Genomic DNA, 19,102 nt, shown 5'->3' with positions numbered 1-19,102 from the left:
CCTTTTTTTCTGCCCACTCTTCCATAAAGGCCACCTTTATGGAGTTTACGACTTAGGCTACTTTCACACATCCGGCTATAGCAGTGCGGCACAATCCGGCGCTCTGCTGAAAAAACGAAACCGTTTTTTTTTGCCGCCGGTTTCGTTTTTTCCAGCATTGACTTGCATTGGCGCCGCATTGTGCCGCATGGGCTTGCGTTCCGTCCGTTTATTGCCGCATGCGGCAGATTTAGCCGATGCAGAGGCCGGATGGAACGTTCCCTGGTACGTTTTTTTCTCCGGCAAAAAAAACGCATTGCGCCGCATCCGGCCGCTGCGCCGCATTTTTCAATGCATGCCTATGGACGCCGGATGCGGCGCGATGCGGAAAAATACGCATCCGGCCGCCGCATGCGGTTTCTTCCACTGCGCATGCTCAGTAGCGTGCCGCAAACGGAAAAAAACGGACGGGCCGCATGTAAAAACTTATGCAAAGGATGCGGTGTTTTCGCCGCATCCGTTGCATAGGTTTCACAGCCGCATTGAGCCGCAGTGCTCAAACCGGATGTGTGAAAGTAGCCTTATTCTAGATCTATGAACAGATACTCCAGTCTCTGATTGGGAACTCTGCAGCTCCCTCAGGGTTACCTTTGGTCTCTGTGCTGCCTGTCTGATTAATGCCCCCCTTGCCTGGGCTAAGAGTTTTGGTGGGTGGCCCATTCTTGGCAGGTTTGTTGTGGTACATGCTCTTTCCAGTTGAGGATAATGGATTTGATGGTGCTCCAGGGAATCATGAGATTGGGATATTTTTTTAGAACCCAACCCTGACTTGTACTTCTCAACAACTTTATCGCTGACTTGTTTGCAGATCTCCTTGGTCATCATGGTAGTGTTTAGTTAGTGGTGACTTTGCTTAATGGTCTTGCAGCATCTGTGACTTTTCAGAAAAGGTGTGTATACATACTGACAGACAGTGTGTTTGCACACACGTGGATATTCTTTCACGAAGCATGTGATTTATAAAGGTAATAGCTTACACTAGAACTTTTTAGGGGCTTCATAGAAAAATAGGTGAATACATATGCACATGGTAATTTTAATTTATTTTATCCCATAAATGTAATGTTTGCTTATATTTTTCTCACTTCACTTCCTCATCTGAGACTATTTAGTGCTGATGAATCACACAAATCGGATTGCAAAAATATTTAAACACAGGTGGTAATGTAACAAAATAGGTAAAAAGTCTAAGGGGGTGAATACTTTCGCAGGCATAAATCATAACTACTCATAATGATTATACAATTCCTATAACACAGTTATAATGTAAAAGATGACAGTTAATCCTCCCTGATTGTTTACTTATATTCTATTAGCTTAGCTTATTTAGGGTACCGTCTCACTAAATGACGTACCAGCGATTCCGACCACGATACGACCTGGTCAGGATTGCTGGTATGTCGCTACAGGGTCACTAGTGAGCTGTCAATCAGGCAGATCTCACCAGCGCCCAGCCACCAGCGACTCGTGTAACGATGCTGCGCTTGGTAACCAGGGTAAATATCGGGTAAATAAGCAAAGCGCTTTGCTTGGTTACCCGATATTCACCCTGGTTACCAGCGTACACCGCTTATAGGCTGCCAGCGCTGGCTCCCTGTATATGTAGCTAGGGTACACATCGGGTTACTAAGCAAAGCGCTTTGCTTAGTTACCCAATATTTACCCTGGCTACGTGTGCAGGGAGCCAGCGCTGGCAGCCTGTAAGCGGTGTACGCTGGTAACCAGGGTAAATATCGGGTAACCAAGCAAAGCGCTTTGCTTAGTTACCCGATATTTACCCTGGTTACCAAGCGCAGCATCGTTACACGAGTCGCTCGTGGCTGGTCGCTGGTGAGATCTGCCTGATTAACAGCTCACTAGTGACCCTGTAGCGACAAACCAGCAATCCTGACCAGGTCGTATCGTGGTCGGAATCGCTGGTACGTCATTTAGTGAGACGGTACCCTAAATAGCGTACGCTGCTTACACAGAGTCGGTGCTCGTTGGTCTCCCGCCGTCAAACACGCTGATGTGTGCTGCACAGCGGGAGACCAACGAGCAAAAAATGAACCAGAACAGTGTGTAACCATCAGCGATTTCACAGCAGGGGCCTGGTCGCTGCTTAATGTCACACACAGCGAGATCGCGGATGGGGTCACTGGTACGTCACAAAACCTGTGACTCAGCAGCGAACTTGCTAGCGATCTCGCTATGTGAGAAGTACCCCTTAGAGAAATATAGAGGGAAGATTATCATGTCTTCCCAGCAGGAAAAGATGGTACGGTCTCATGCTGATAATGTAATGCTGTACTGATAGTAGAGAATAAAATGGAATAAAGCAGATTGAAATCTTAAATTGTAGATGGATTACAAAATATGAGAGGTTGAACTGTGATAGTTTGAGTGTGATAGATGATGTAGGGAGTGGGTGCAGTGATCTAGGAAAAAAAATGTTTGATTGTTTCTTCTTTGGGTAATGACAGGTACGACATGAGGTTTTTATAATGTATGTGTTAAATGAGTGTCATAAATGCCTATGGATGACAGCATTTCTCACCCAAAGGTTATATAATAGTATCTGTTTAACACATACGTCATGAAAAGCTATTGGAAAGATCATGGCATATTCATTCAACAGATAATATTATACATGATGGATGCCTCTCTAAGGCATCCGTCATAGTATCTTTTCAGTGTATAAACCGTGAGCTTTTCCTGACATATCTATTATAGGAAGTAAAATAAAAGTGATGTAAACAGTAATGCGCAGTAAGAACTAAGCTTGTTAGGTGACAAGTTTGTTCTCAAGCTACATCACGGTGTGCTTCAAAGGCCAACAGGCTCTGTATATGAATGGAGAAAACAGCATGAAATAACATTAAGAGATCATGTACGATGTATTCATAATATTCATGGTGTCAGATTTTTTTTTTCAAGCTGCTTGGTATTGGATCAAAGTCGGTAATGCAACTCTAAGGGTTTGTGAAAAATATCGGCCTGCACTCGGGTGACATGACGTAATGGAGAAACCATTATTTCCTCTCTACCTCTGAGAAACACTGATCCTACTGTGATCAAACTGTGATCAGAGGTTGATCAGAAAAATCGGAGTGTTTTTCTCGTGTGACGAGAAAATCGTGGTATGAACCTACTCTAGCGGAACAGTCCAGCCCACTCGAGGATGCTGAGGATCTATTAAAGGGAACCCGTCAGGTTTTTCCCTTATAACCTGCAGCCACCACCAGTAAGCTCTTATATACAGCATTCTAGAATACTGTATATAAGTGCCTAGGCTGCTCTGTATAACGTAAAAAACAACTTTAGGGTATGTGAACACACGATCAGGACCCGCTGTGTCCGGAGGAGACTGCAGCTGCTAGTGTCCACGATCCAGGCTCGGTCAATTGCGTTTTCTCCCTGCAGAGAACGCTTGCAGCTCCGCAACAAAGAACTGACATTCTTGCGGCTCGGAGAGTCACACCACAGGTCAGTTTACGCCGAGGGCAGTACACACAGTGGGCATGGGATTTCTAGTACTGTAGTGTGTCTGCGGTCTTTGACCTTTTCTAGCGCCTTCACATTACAGTACTTTGCTCTGCCCTCAGACAGGCAGATCAAAATGCGCATGCGCAGGAACGCAACGGACGCAGGACACATGATCCACACGGGGCTGGGAAGGAGGATGGCAACTGCACAAGATGGAGGAGGTGTTGGACCGAGAGCAGCGACATCCATAGGACCTGACCACCCCTTAGGTGAGTATTATAAAGGTGGGCTGGGCTCTTATATACAGTATTCTAGAATGCTGTATATAACGACTCACTGGTGGTGGCCGCAGCTTATAGGGGAAAAACCTGGTGACATGTTCCCTTTAACTATTGTTGGGTTTACGAAGTTAATTAAGTTCTGTATATATTTTTGTTAAGATGTGTTTGCTGTTAACGGAGCTATTATGTCTAAACTAGGGACAGTAAAGGCAGTTAAGCAGTTATGTAACACTATGTGCAATACTTATGTAATGGCTAGATGTGTACATATCTAAAGTTTATCATGTGAATAGGGCAGTCAGTGCTGCAGTTCCCTAAATAGCCTATTCCTGATCATATCATATAGAAATACACGTGTAACCCCGTAACGACCACTCTTAGGGGCACTTTGCACACAACGACATCGCAAGCCGATGCTTGCGATGCCGAGCACGATAGTCCCCGCCCCCGTTGCAGCAGCGATATCTTGTGATAGCAGCTGTAGCGAACATTATCGCTATGGCAGCTTCACATGGACTCACCTGCCTTGCGACGTCGACCTGGCCGGCGACCCGCCTCCTTATTAAGGGGGCGGGTCGTGCGGCGTCATAGTGACATCACATGGCAGGCGGCCAATAGAAGCGGAGGGGCGGAGATGAGCGGGACGTAAACATCCCGCCCACCTCTGTCCTTCTGCATCGCCGGCGTGAGCTGCAGGACGCAGGTAGGAGATGTTCCTCGCTCCTGTGGCTTCATACACAGCGATGTGTGCTGCTGCAGGAACGAGGAACAACATCGCACCTGTCGCAGCCGCGTAATTATGGAATTCCCAGACACTACACAGATGATACGATTACGATGATTTTGCGCTCGTTAATCGTATCATCTAGGATTTACACACTACGATGTCGAGTGCGACGCCGGAAGTGCGTCACTTTCGACATGACCCCTCCGACATCGCACCTGCGATGTCGTAGTATGAAAAGTGCCCCTTAAGGTGGTCATTAAGGGGCTGTAATTCAGAACGCAACTTTTTTTGCCATGGGACTTTGTAACTAAGGAATGGTCTCAGGGTACGGTGGCTTGTCAAGTCCTGCCATAAGCAGAGGGTCTAGTAGGCTGTGTCAGTGGGAAACTGACAGGTCTCATGAACTCTAGTAAAGAAGTGCTGCAGTGCCAGTGCATGAGATTGTGCAAATTGTAAAATAATCAAGTCCTGTGGAAGAAATGTAAAAGAGAAAGTTGAATAAAATTTAGAAATGTAAAAAAAACCCACAAAAAAATATCAAAAAATGTTTGTCTTTAGAAATGCAGTGTTTATATACAAACAAAAATAAGCAAAAAAAGGGGGATACATAGTTGGAATAGCCTCATCCTGAACCACCTGAACTATAAATTAAAATAAATAACGAAAATCTAACTTCTTCATCACATTGACATGCAAAGAAATGGACTAAAAGTCATAAAAAAAAAAAATAGTATCCCATAAAACGTCAAATCCTGCAGAAAATAAAAAAATATTGCTCTCAGAATAGGCCATGCAAAAAAAAAGGCCACGATTCATCAAGATGTGTAGGAATCAGACGCTCCAGATTCATTAAGAAATACTCGCCTCTTCATGATCTGGAGCGTCTGATACGTGGCTTAGGCTATGTGCCCACGGGGAAAGTGTCCTAAGGACATATCCACAGGACATTCCACAGGAGCTCCCAGAAAACCGCAGGACAAATTTGTCTGTTTCCATGCTGCGGTTGTATTGCGGAATGTCCTGCGGATATGCTGTGGTCATTCTGCATTGAAGATACAGTACCGCGGCTTCGGCACTGCATCCTCAATGCAGAACAAGTGCTGAGTGATTGGGGAGTTCATACTTACAGTGCCTACAAGTAGTATTCAACCCCCTGCAGATTTACACATTCGGAATTGACTTGGCATTGTGACATTTGGACTGTAGATCAGCCTGGAAGTGTGAAATGCACTGCAGCAAAAAAGAATGTTATTTCCTTTTTTATTTTTTTTTTAAATTGTGAAGTTTATTCAGAGGGTCATTTATTATTCAACCCCTCAAACCACCAGAATTCTGTTTGGTTCCCCTAAAGTATTAAGAAGTATTTCAGGCACAAACAACAATGAGCTTCACATGTTTGGATTAATTATCTCTTTTTCCAGCCTTTTCTGACTAATTAAGACCCTCCCCAAACTTGTGAACAGCACTCATACTTGGTCAACATGGGAAAGACAAAAGGAGCATTCCAAGGCCATCAGAGACAAGATCGTGGAGGGTCACAAGGCTGGCAAGGGGTACAAAACCCTTTCCAAGGAGTTGGGCCTACCTGTCTCCACTGTTGGGAGCATCATCCGGAAGTGGAAGGCTTATGGAACTACTGTTAGCCTTCCACGGCCTGGACAGCCTTTGAAAGTTTCCACCCGTGCCGAGGCCAGGCTTGTCCGAAGAGTCAAGGCTAACCCAAGGACAACAAGGAAGGAGCTTCGGGAAGATCTCATGGCAGTGGGGACATTGGTTTCAGTCAATACTATAAGTAACGTACTCCACCGCAATGGTCTCCGTTCCAGACGAGCCCGTAAGGTACCTTTACTTTCAAAGAGTCATGTCAAGGCTCGTCTACAGTTTGCTCATGATCACTTGGAGGACTCTGAGACAGACTGGTTCAAGGTTCTCTGGTCTGATGAGACCAAGATCGAGATCTTTGGTGCCAAACACACACGTGACGTTTGGAGACTGGATGGCACTGCATACGACCCCAAGAATACCATCCCTACAGTCAAGCATGGTGGTGGCAGCATCATGCTGTGGGGCTGTTTCTCAGCCACGGGGCCTGGCCATCTGGTCCGCATCCATGGGAAGATGGATAGCACGGCCTACCTGGAGATTTTGGCCAAGAACCTCCGCTCCTCCATCAAGGATCTTAAGATGGGTCGTCATTTCATCTTCCAACAAGACAACGACCCAAAGCACACAGCCAAGAAAACCAAGGCCTGGTTCAAGAGGGAAAAAATCAAGGTGTTGCAGTGGCCTAGTCAGTCTCCTGACCTTAACCCAATTGAAAACTTGTGGAAGGAGCTCAAGATTAAAGTCCACATGAGACACCCAAAGAACCTAGATAACTTGGAGAAGATCTGCATGGAGGAGTGGGCCAAGATAACTCCAGAGACCTGTGCCGGCCTGATCAGGTCTTATAAAAAACGATTATTAGCTGTAATTGCAAACAAGGGTTATCCACAAAATATTAAACCTAGGGGTTGAATAATAATTGACCCACACTTTTATGTTGAACATTTATTAAAATTTAACTGAGCAACATAACTTGTTGGTTTGTAAGATTTATGCATCCGTTAATAAATCCTGCTCTTGTTTGAAGTTTGCAGGCTCTAACTTATTTGCATCTTATCAAACCTGCTAAATCTGCAGGGGGTTGAATACTACTTGTAGGCACTGTACCTACATCACGCAGCACTTCACTCTCCGCCTGTGTCTGTCTGCACTGTGCAGGAGGCGGGTGGGCCTGCACTAGCTCCGGCTGTCACATGACTGGAGCTCGTGCAGGCCCCACCCTCCTCCTGCTCCTGGCTCCACCGTGCTCCTCTGCACCGGAGGAAGTGACTCAAGTGACTCCGATGTCTTCTATCAAGGCAGGTAAGTATAAGATTGTGCGGAAAAATCCACAGGAATAATTGACATGCTGCAGATTTTTCCGCAGGGAAATCCGCATTATCTCCGCTGCTGAAAAAAACATAGCATGGGCACAGCACTTCCCAAATGCCATAGAAATGGCTGGGGACTCGCTATACTGCGGATTTTTCAGAAATCAGCAGAATTTCCGCAAACAAATGGCGGCAAATTTTCCGCAGCGTGGGCACATAGCCTTAGGGCTGGAGAAGGGTCTCTGCCATGCTGTAAGGCTATGTGCCCAATCTGCGGAAAATTCGAGGAATTTGCCGCGATTTTTTGCAGAGATTCCACAGATTTTTCAAAAATCCGCAGTACAGTGAGTCTCCAGCCATTTCTATGGCATTTTGGAAGTGCTGTGCCCATGCTGCATTTTTTTCCGCAGCGAAAATGCGGATTTCCCTGCTTAAAAATCTGCAGCATGTCAATTATTCCTGTGGATTTTCGCGCACGATCCCATACTTACCTGCCTTGATTGAAGACACCAGAGTCACTTCCTCCGGTGCAGAGGAGCGCGGTGGAGCCAGGAGCGGGCAGCAGGATGTGGGCGGGGCCTGCACGAGCTCCAGTCATGTGACAGCCAGAGCTAGTTCAGGTTCGCCCACCTTCTCCTGCAATGTGCAGACAGAAACAGCCGGAGAGTGAAGTGCTGCGTGATGGAGGTAAGTATGAACTCACCGATCCCTCCAACACTTGTTCTGCATTGAGGATGCAGTGCCGAAGCCATGGTACTGTATCCTCAAAGCAAAATGACCGCAGCATATCCGCAGGACATTCCGCAATACATCCGCAGCATTAAAACAGACTAAGTTGTGCTGCGGTTTTCTGGGAGCTCCTGCGGAATGTCCTGCGGATATATCCACATGACACTTTCCCCGTGGGCACATAGCCTAAGACTTTTGATGTTTTCATGCCGTTTTACCCAGCTCTGCCAAAATAGGCAGGACAGGGGCGTGGGGGAGAGGAAAGGGGCATGGTGCCACAGCTAGTCTAATTCATCTTGCCACTGCTGTGCCCCCATCCCACTTACATTGGCAGAGTTGCATAAAACTGTGAGGGCGGCTTTGCACGTTGCAACATCGCACGTGCGATGTTGTTGGGGTCAAATCGAAAGTGACGCACATCCGGCGTCACTTTCGACATCGTTGTGTCTAAATTCTAGATGATACGATGAACGAGCGCAAAAGCGTCGTTATTGTATCATCGGTGCAGGCTCCGACTTTTTCATAATTAGGCTGCCGCGACAGGTACGATGCTGTTCCTCGTTCCTGCGGCAGCACACATCGCTGTGTGTGAAGCCGCAGGAGCGAGGAACATCTCCTACCTGCAGCCGGCGGCTCTACAGAAGGAAGGAGGTGGGCGGGATGTTTATATCCTACTCATCTCCGCCTCTATTGGCCACCTGCCGTGTGACGTCGATATGACGCCGCACGACCCACCCCCTTAGGAAGGAGGCGGGTCGCCGGCCAGAGCGACGGTCGCAGGGCAGGTGAGTCCATGTGAAGCTGGCGTACCGATAATTTTCGCTACGCCAGCTATCACAAGATATCGTACCTGCGACGGGGGCGGGGACTATCGTGTGCGACATCGCAGCATCGGCTTGCGATGTCGCAACGTGTAAAGCCCGCCTAAGACTATTCAAAGCAATTCACACTGCAATTCTAGTGCAGGGGTCTACAAACCCAGCAAAGTGGATGAGCTTTATAGAATTCTCTTACCCACTGTGGTTTTTTTTTTTCAAAGAGTAACCTGAGGTGTGGCATATATTACAAATCCACAATATGTCTATTTCTCTGAGTGTTATGTGTGGATTTTCCCCATAGAATTGCATTAGATGCAGAAAATCTGCCAGTAAAAAATACATGCATTTTTTGTGCAATTAATCTACAGAAATGCACTAAAAACACGTAATCCACCCATGACTGTATCCAAGTGTAGTCAAAGCCAAATACCAATAGTATCAAAACCAAAACCGCTTTATTTAAAACATATACCAAAAAGAGACAAAAACCGCGGCGTCAAAAATGAAATAAAAATGCACTAAAAAAAGAGAAGTAAATCTGCAACATCAAAGACTTGCCAAATGCTTATTGTGGGCATGTAGTCAAAAGGCCGCTTTACACGCAGCGATATCGCTATCGATATCGCTAGCGTGCGTACCCGCCCTCGTCGGTTTTGCATCACGGGCAAATCGCTGTCTATGTCGCACAACATCTCTAACACCCGTCACACTAATTACCTGCCTAGTGACGTCGTTGTTGCCGGCGACCCGCCTCCTTTCTAAGGGGGAGGTTCGTTCGGCGTCACAGCGACGTCACTAAGTGGCCTCCCAATGGAAGCGGAGGGGCAGAGATGAGCGGAACAAACTTTCCGCCCACCTACTTCCTTCCTTATTGCGGGCGGCCGCAGGTACGAGGTTGTTCCTCGTTCCTGCGGTGTCACACATAGCAATGTGTGCTGCCGCAGGAACGACGAACAACCTGCGTCCTGTTACAGCAACGATATTTGGGAACTTGACAGTGTGTCAACAATCAACGATAAGGTAAGAAAATTTGCTCATAAATGGTCGTTCGTGCGTTTCACACGCAACAACGTCGCTAACGAGGCCAGATGTGCTTCATGAATTCTGTGACCTCAACGACATCGCCTTAAGGCCACAGGCACACGTTGACGATTTGGTGAGTTTTTACCTCAGTATTTCTAAGCAAAAGCCAGCAGTGGGTGATAAATACAGAAGTGGTGACGTGTTTCTATTATACTTTCCCTCTCCTGGTTTTGGCTTATAAATACTGAGGTATACAGTAAACCTCCCCAAATACTAATCCTAAAGGCCACTTTACACGCTGCGATCTTGCTAGCGAGATCGCTAGTGTGCGTACCCGCCCCCATCATTTGTGCGTCAAGGGCAAATCTCTGCCCATGGCGCACAAAATCGCGCAGACCCGTCACACTAATTACCTGCCTAGTGACGTCGCTGTGACCGGCGAACCGCCTCCTTTCTAAGGGGGCGGTTCGTTCGGTGTCACAGCGACGTCACTAAGCGGCCTCCCAATAGAAGCGGAGGGGCGGAGATGAGCGGGACGTAACATCCCGCCCACCTCCTTCCTTCCTCATTGCTGGCAAGGTGAGGTTCCTCGTTCCTGAGGTGTCACACATAGCAATTTGTGCTGCCGCAAGAACGACAAACAACATCGTACCTGCAGCGTCAACGATAATTGGGAATAGGGGGGCATGTCACCGATTAGCGATTTTGAACGTTTTTGCGACGATTCAAAATCGCTCATAGGTGTCACACGCAATGACATCGCTAACGCGACCGGATGTGCGTCACAAATTCCGTGACTCCAACGACATCACTTTAGCGTTGTCGTAGCGTGTAAAGCGTGTAAAGGGTATGTCTACACCTTTAAAATTTGCAGCAGATATTTCTACTGCACAAACCAAAGAGTTGGCAAGAAAAATGCTGTGTAAAATACTTGTGTTTTTGCTGCATTTATTAGGTGTGTTTTTTGGGGGGGTTTTTTCACATTCATTTTTTGAAGGTTCAAATCTGCAGAATAATAATAACCAGCGTGTGCAGGGGATTTCAGAACTCTCATTCAAAACATATGAATAAGCCCTTCGTGTTCCATGTATTGCATTCACACATAGTGTCCTATTTGTGTTTTTAATGACTGGCCCAGTCTAGTTCTCATGCGGAGGAGGAAAGGACTGGACACTTGCCTAGGGAAGCCTCCCTTCTACATGCGAAGGAAGATCAGACTGGACACTTGACCAGGGCAGCCTCCCTTCTACATGCGGAGGAGGAATGGACTGGACAATTGACCAGAGCAACCTCCCTCCTATATGCAGAGGAGGATCGGACTGGACACTTGACAAGGGCAGCTTCCCTTCTGCATGCGGAAGAGGATCAGACTGGACACTTGACCAGGGCAGCCTCCCTTCTACATGCGGAGGAGGAATGGACTGGACAATTGACCAGAGCAACCTCCCTCCTATATGCAGAGGAGGATCGGACTGGACACTTGACAAGGGCAGCTTCCCTTCTGCATGCGGAAGAGGATCAGACTGGACACTTGACCAGGGCAGCTTCCCTTCCACATGCGGAGGAGGATCGGACTGGACACTTGACTAGGGCAACCTCCCTTCTACATGCAGAGGAGGATTGAACTGGACACTTGACCAGGGTAGCCTCCCTTCTACATGCGGAGGAGGATTGGACTGAACACTTGACCAGGGTAGCCTCCCTTCTACATGCGGAGGAGGATTGGACTGAACACTTGACAAGGGAAGAGCAAATCTTTTTAGCATAACCCTAGTTGTAAGAACTACTCAATATTTTTTACAGGTAAAGAGGTACCATGGGTCAGCAACAAAACACAAAGGAGAAATGTTAATTTGGTCTGGTTCACAGATTATGTCTACAAATGGAGATGCCACACGGCTGCCATCCGTGTTGTATCCGTGTGCTGTCTGATAAAATTCACAGATGTAAGTACGAGGCCTTAAGTAGATCTGATAACCAAGGCGTACATCCTGTTCTGTCTTTTTCCTTCCCGTATTTTCCTGTGATGATTTAGTGGAATGAGTTGCTAAACAACAAAGTAATTTGCTATTTGGCTGGGTTTCAGGCACAGGCATCTTCCAAAAGGGGTCATGCTGACAGATGTGTAATTGAATTCAGTTGGCACAGTTCTCCTTTGAATACTATGCATGTAAATATATGGATCGGTTCAGAAAACGATAAGACTACAAAGGACTAATCTACTAAATGCTAATTAAAATAGACCTTTGCTAGAAAATTCAATCCTATGGTTCCATGGCTTGTATAGAATCCATCTGATTCTTCCACGCTTCTACACGTCCATTTGCGCCGTTGCAGTTCCCAGAACTGTAGGTATAGGGTATGAACTTGTCATAAAGTCTAAGCAGACATTATTGAACCACATAGTAGTCTGCACCTTCCTACACAGAAATTATGTGGGTGTTTAGACCTTCAACAGATATCGGTCAACCCAAGGGATCTCCACAGGATGTGGGATTTGTTTTCACATCATAGAAGACATCTGCAGAAAGTCGCCATGGGCTTGCAATGTTCTGCTTATCAGCTGAAGTGTCTAGTAAGAAAGTGCAGCGTCAGATAACGGCTGTCTGGGAATTAGCATTGCTCAGAACTTGGTAAGACAGATTCACCATGGGTCACACAGGTAGGCAGCCATTATTTCACTCCATTTCATCACTTGTAAGCTTTCACGCTTTCACAATATATCAGGTATTCAGTATTCGGGCATTGCATCATACCTATTACCAGAATAGTCTGAGCAATAACTGGAACACTGCCTGCAATCTATGACAATTGTGCTTTGCATGAAATGACATGAAAATAGCAGAGCAGGGCAGAATCAACATGCACAAATCATTTTTGTCTCTTTCAGTAAATTAAGCAGAACAGAAGCGTAATCCAACAAACCTGTGCTAAAGCAGAAACGAGAATACTGGTTTCACATATACTAGATGTCATGAATAATAAATGTTCTTCTCACCTTCATGTCTGCGTCACCTCCACTGTGAGTGTCCTGGCAGAAAAAGTTGTAGCTTCCTTCCCATACTCCTGTTACCAGCTAAAAAGAACAGAATGTAAGATGTAAGAGAAGGACTCAAAATGCGACAATGTTCTGTGTAATCAGTATCCAAGTGTCTACATTGTAAACTGTGACCCAAGCATAAAGGATCGCAGAGGGCCGCGGCACACTATTCATCCTCTAAGACGTAGTACACAGCACAGCACCTCCATGCATTCAGACAGTAAGGCCCTGGCTCATTTTCAGCTTTAAAGTCACTCTTCTTTTTAGTCCTGTGGTGTTCATTACCATTTTTTGCAACATGTTTTAAAAAATTGTGCACACTGCTCTCTTGCTTCCTGCAGATGTTTTAATGTTTTTGAAGGAGGTTAGTGTGAAACCAGTGCTGATTGACCGCAGGGATGCCGTGACATAAAAATGTCACATGATCCCCAGGAGAGGCAGTGCCGACACCACTTGAAGCGCAAGCACCATAAATTAGTATAGGTGTTGTTATTTTGATGGGGGGGAAACACAGGGATGGAGAAGGGTTTATCTGAGTAGTGGACAACCCCTTTAAGAATTTTGCTAAGCCACTAACATAGTAAAAAAAAAAAAAGTAAACGTGTGGTATCACTGTAATTGTGCTGACCTGAATCCTGCCGTCAGGTCATTTTTACTGAACAATTAGGCTATGTGCGCACGTTGCGTAAATTCATGCAGTTACGCTGCGCTTTGTAGCGCAGCGTAACTGCATGCGTCCCCTGCACAGTCTATGGAGATTGTGCAGGGGCCGTGCGCACGTGGCGTTTTAGAGCGCAGCACTTCGGCTACTGCCGAAGCGCTGCGTAAAAAGAAGTGACATGTCACTTCTTCCGTGCGCTTTGCCGGCAGCCCCTGCTCTGTCTATGGGAGGAGCTGCAGGCAGAGCGCATGGAATCGGCGCTCACTACGGACATTTCTGCAGCGATTTAAAGCGCACATGTGCTCTTCAGATCGCTGCAGAAATTTCTGCAGTGACTGTACGCAACGTGCGCACATAGCCTTAAAGTTACAAAAATACCTCCCGCCCGGCCCCCCATCCCCACCAATAAATTTGCTTTTTTTCCTTTTTCACAGCATTACGTTTTCCATTTTCCCCCATTTCCCCACACTTGGATTTTTTTTTGTCATTTTCCTTTACTTAAGATGGGTAAAAAGGTGTCATTAAAATCTAAAATATTTCCCGGAAAAAAACCCCAAAAAAAACAAAGTTATACATCTGTGTCAGCAAATAAAAACTGAAACGAAAACAAAATTAAAATTGCCTACGTCCTAATGGTTAAGTATATATATATTTAGGGAAAGCCAACACAGTCAAAGGTCACGAGCCCCTCAATTCTCTAGATCATGTAAATTATTTTGAGAAAGTGAAGGATAGAGGATGATGTCTGCATTGTCTTAAAGAACCACACCAGTGTTTTTTTTTATTTTATCGCTGGAGTGGTGTTTTAAACCTAAATTCCCTGCTCTAGGTTTTATACTCACCCAGCGTCAGTTTCATCTTTTTTCGGTACCGCTCTGGTCCCATGGCAACATCTTGTGCCTGTAGCTTCTGACAAGCACTCAATGCTTCTCTATGAGAGCCAGAATGAGGCTCTCATAGACTTGCATTAGGCTATGACCGCACTTTGCTTTTTACCTGTTTTTTTGCTGCTTTTTCAACTGCAGCGTTTAATGCCAAAATGGATGTGTTCTGCTTTTCAAGCATAGTCTATGGGAATTTGGGTTTCTTGTGCGCACTAGAGTGGTGCTTTAAGTGCAAATTTAAATTACTGTTTTACAGTGCCTTGCGAAAGTATTTGGCCCCCTTGAATTTTTCAACCTTTTCCCACATTTCAGGCTTCAAACATAAAGATAAAAATGTTAATGTTTTGGTGAAGAATCAACAACAAGTGGGACACAATTGTGAAGTTAATTGAAATTTCTTGCTTATTTTAAACATTTTTAAAAAATAAATAACTGAAATTGGGGGCGTGCAATATTATTCATCCCCTTTAAGTTAATACTTTGTAGCGCCACTTTTTGCTGTAATTACAGCTGCAAGTCACTTGGGGTATGTGTCTATCAGTTTTGCACATCGAGAGACTGAATTTCTTGCCCATTCTTCCTTTGCAAACAGCTGGAGCTCAGTGAGGTTGGATGGAGAGCGTTTGTGAACAGCAGTTTTCAGCTCTTTCCACAGATTCTCGATTGGATTCAGGTCTGACTTGGCCATTCTAACACCTGGATACGTTTATTTGTGAACCGTTCCATTGTAGATTTTGCTTTATATTTTGGATCATTGTCTTGTTGGAAGACAAATTTCCGTCCCAGTCTCAGGTCTTTTGCAGACTCCAACAGGTTTTCTTCAAGAATGGTCCTGTATTTGGCTCCATCCATCTTCCCATCAATTTTAACCATCTTCCCTGTCCCTGCTGAAGAAAAGCAGGCCCAAACCATGATGCTGCCACCACCATGTTTGACAGCGGGGATGGTGTGTTCAGGGTGATGAGCTGTGTATGCCACACATATCGTTTTGCATTGTGCCCAAAACGCAGGGCTGTGGAGTCGGAGTCGTGGAGTCGGAGCTCATTTTGGAGGAGTCGGAGTTAGTATAAAATGCACCGACTCCGACTCCTAAAATATATAATAAATTGGGGACAGTAGTGCAATGTAGAATGTGCTGAATATTTTACTAAATAATAACATTTAGTATAATGCTTATATTTAAGTGAAAAATGTATTGTAGTACAATGTGAACATTAGACATTTAATGATTTTTATGATACAATAATCAAGATATTTAGATAGAACATAAAATATATTTATTGGAATACAACTCTAGAACAAAAAACTAATAAATTGTAAATATGTAATACAATATATATATATATATATATATATATATATATATATATATATATATATATATATATATATTATATATATATATATATATATATATATATATATATATATATATACACACACACACACACACAAGTTATATATGTAATCTACTGTATATTACATAGTGTATTACATATTTACAATTTATTACAGTTTGTGTTCTAAAGTTGTATTCCAATAAATATATTTTATCTACTATCCAAATATCTTGATTATTGTATCATACAAATTATTAAATGTCTGCTGTTCACATACACATGTTCATGTACTACAATAAATTTTTCACCTAACTATAAGCAATATATGTAGGGGTCGGAGTCGGTGCAAGAGAAATTGAGGAGTCGGAGTCGAAGGTTTGGTTTACCGACTCCACAGCCCTGTCAAAAAGTTCGATTTTGGTTTCATCCGACCAGAGCACTTTCTTCCACGTGTTTGGTGTGTCTCCCAGGTGGTTTGTAGCAAACTTTAAACGACACTTTTTATGGATATCTTTGAGAAATGGCTTTCTTCTTGCCACTCTTCCATAAAGGCCATATTTGTGCAGTGTACGACTGATTGTTGTCTTATGGACAGACTCTCCCACCTCAGCTGTAGATCTCTGCAGGTCATCCAGAGTGATCATGGGCCTCTTGGCTGCATCTCTGATCAGTCTTATCCATGTTTGAGATGAAAGTTGGGATGGACGACCGGGTCTTGGTAGATCTGCAGTGGTATGATACTCCTTCCATTTCAATATGATCACTTGCACAGTGCTCCTTGGGATGTTTAACGTTTTGGAAATCTTTTTGTAACCAAATCTGGCTTTAAACTTCTCCACAACAGTATCATGGACCTGCCTGTTGTGTTCCTTGGTCTTCATGATGCTATCTGCGCTTTAAACAGAACACTGAGACTATCACAGAGCAGGTGCATTTATACGGAGCCTTCATTACACACAGGTGGCTTATATTTATCCTCATCAGTCATTTAGGACAACATTGGATCATGCAGAGATCCTCAATGAACTTCTGGAGTGAGTTTGCTGCACTGAAAGTAAAGGGGACTAATAATATTGCACGCCCCACTTTTCAGTTATTTATTTTTTAAAAAAGTTTAAAATAAGCAATAAATTTCGTTCAACTTCACAATTGTGTCCCACTTGTTGTTGATTCTTCACCATAACATTAACATTATTATCTTTATGTTTGGGAAGCCTGAAATGTGGGAATAGGTTGAAAAATTCAGGGGGGCCGAATACTTTCGCAAGGCACTATATATTACTGTATGGTAATGCCAGTGTAAAATAAAAGGAGTACCAGCTACACACAGACCTTATAACAGTCAGTGGTTCACTTCACTGTCGCACTCAGTCGGATACCATAAAACTAAAATTGCATAAAACCCCCACCCTATATTTTGGATTGGAATGAGACTTCTATTGAATATATATAGATAGGACTTTACTTTTGATGATTTAAAAAACAAACAAAAAAAAAACAACATATGAATGGATATAAATAAAAAGGATAGTAATACCGTATTTTTCGCTTTATAAGACGCACGTTTGTTCCCCCAAATTTTGGGGGAAATTAGGGGGTGCGTCTTATAATCCGAATATACGAATTACTACAGGGCCCAGGGGAGATGGGGGCAGCTCTGGAGCGGTGCTGGAGGCTGGTGAAGGCTGCAGGAGATCTCCTGCTCCCGCTCATATAATATGCACTGCCGCTGTCCATCACCGTGGTGCTGAAACCGCACCGCGGTGACGGGCTGGGGCAGCGGCGCATATTATATCTGCCTGCACCCACCTTTGATGGCACATGCCCCCCCTGTGTTAGATATGGCCTCCATGCTACTGCCCATAATAAAATAAAAATACTCTTTACTTACTGCCTCCAGCACTGATCTCCCGGTCTCTCTGCTGCCGCTGTGATCAGGCAAGCAGAGATGATATCACTCTGCTGTGCCGATCACATGACCACCACCGAGAACCAGGAAGTGCAGGAGCTTAGCAGCACGGAGGGAGACACCGGGATTGCAGTGCTAGAGAATGTAAGGAAAGAGTGTTTTATTTTACTATGGGCAGCAGCATGGGAGCCATATCAAACACAGGGGAGGTGTGCCATCCATAGGGGGCCATGTGCAGCACAGGGGGACGTGTGCCATCCATAGGAGACCTGTGCCAGCTGTAGGACATGTGTGCCACCTATAGGAGACCTGTACCAGCTGTAGGGGATGTGTGCCAGCACAGGGGGACGTGTGCCATAAATAGGGGACGTGTGCCAGCACAGGGGGACGTGTTCCATAAATAGGGGACGTGTTCCATCAATAGGAGACATGTGCCAGCAATAGGAAATGTGTGCCAGGAATAGGGGATGTGTGCCAGCAATGGGGACATGTGGCATCACTGGGGGACCCCATTTAACATTAAAAAAAAAAATCTCTTTTCCTTCATTAAATTTGGGGGTGCGTCTTATAATCAGGTGCGTCTTATAAAGCGAAAAATACGGTATATTGTTCTGAATGCAAAATGGATCTCATGTAAATAAAGTCAAGGACAGATAAATGCATGGCCTATCCTTGGGATCAGCTGGGGCGGTCCTGAGCCTTCAATAGGAGCTACAGTACCTAAGCCACTACACAGTGTACGGTTGTGCTGTTGCGGCTGCATTCAAAGTTTACATCAGGCCTTCACCCATGCTGGAAACAGCTTATCATGAGAGTGCGGAGAGTCAGACCTTCACAAATCTTATATTGATGACCTACTTGTAATAATATGATTTATTAACGTAAGCTTGGAGTAATGTCTATATTAAACACAAGTTACTCATATGTGTTGTATTTGGAAGACCTTTTTACATATCCGCTATTTTCTATGGTACAGAGCTGTCTTTAGCCATTATCTAGGTATAATTACAGTGTGTAACATGGCATAATTATAACATGCATGTACTGTGCAAATCATAGTAATCCAGCTATACTTGCAACTTGATGTAAGACTGACTGCCACACTGAGCAGACAGCACGAAAAAAAGGACATTAGGAACTTGATGGAAGTGGCCTGGATAGCGGAGAGCTGTGCCTTATGCACAATGAAGGGGACATTTGTTCGCTGGTGCGTCGCCTCCTCTTCCTACTGATCTGATACTTCTGATAGTTTGAAGTGTCAGTAAAGCACC

The 19,102-nt window shown here is 44.8% G+C and overlaps 1 protein-coding gene across 1 annotated transcript in view; it reads right to left on the bottom strand.

Moving 5' to 3' along the window:
* ELOVL5 (ELOVL fatty acid elongase 5) overlaps positions 1 to 19,102 on the bottom strand; it is an 87,171-nt gene that overhangs the window by 33,842 nt on the left and 34,227 nt on the right. Inside the window, exon 4 of the mRNA XM_075340309.1 lies at positions 12,996 to 13,073. Within this exon, the coding sequence (XP_075196424.1) occupies positions 12,996 to 13,073 (78 nt within the window). The remainder of the gene's footprint in view (positions 1 to 12,995; positions 13,074 to 19,102) is intronic.

This window comes from Anomaloglossus baeobatrachus, chromosome 3 (genome assembly GCF_048569485.1).
Source record: "Anomaloglossus baeobatrachus isolate aAnoBae1 chromosome 3, aAnoBae1.hap1, whole genome shotgun sequence".
NCBI lineage: Eukaryota > Metazoa > Chordata > Amphibia > Anura > Aromobatidae > Anomaloglossus > Anomaloglossus baeobatrachus.
Note: the sequence above shows the minus strand (reverse complement) of the source record. Positions and strands in the feature narration are given on the sequence as shown.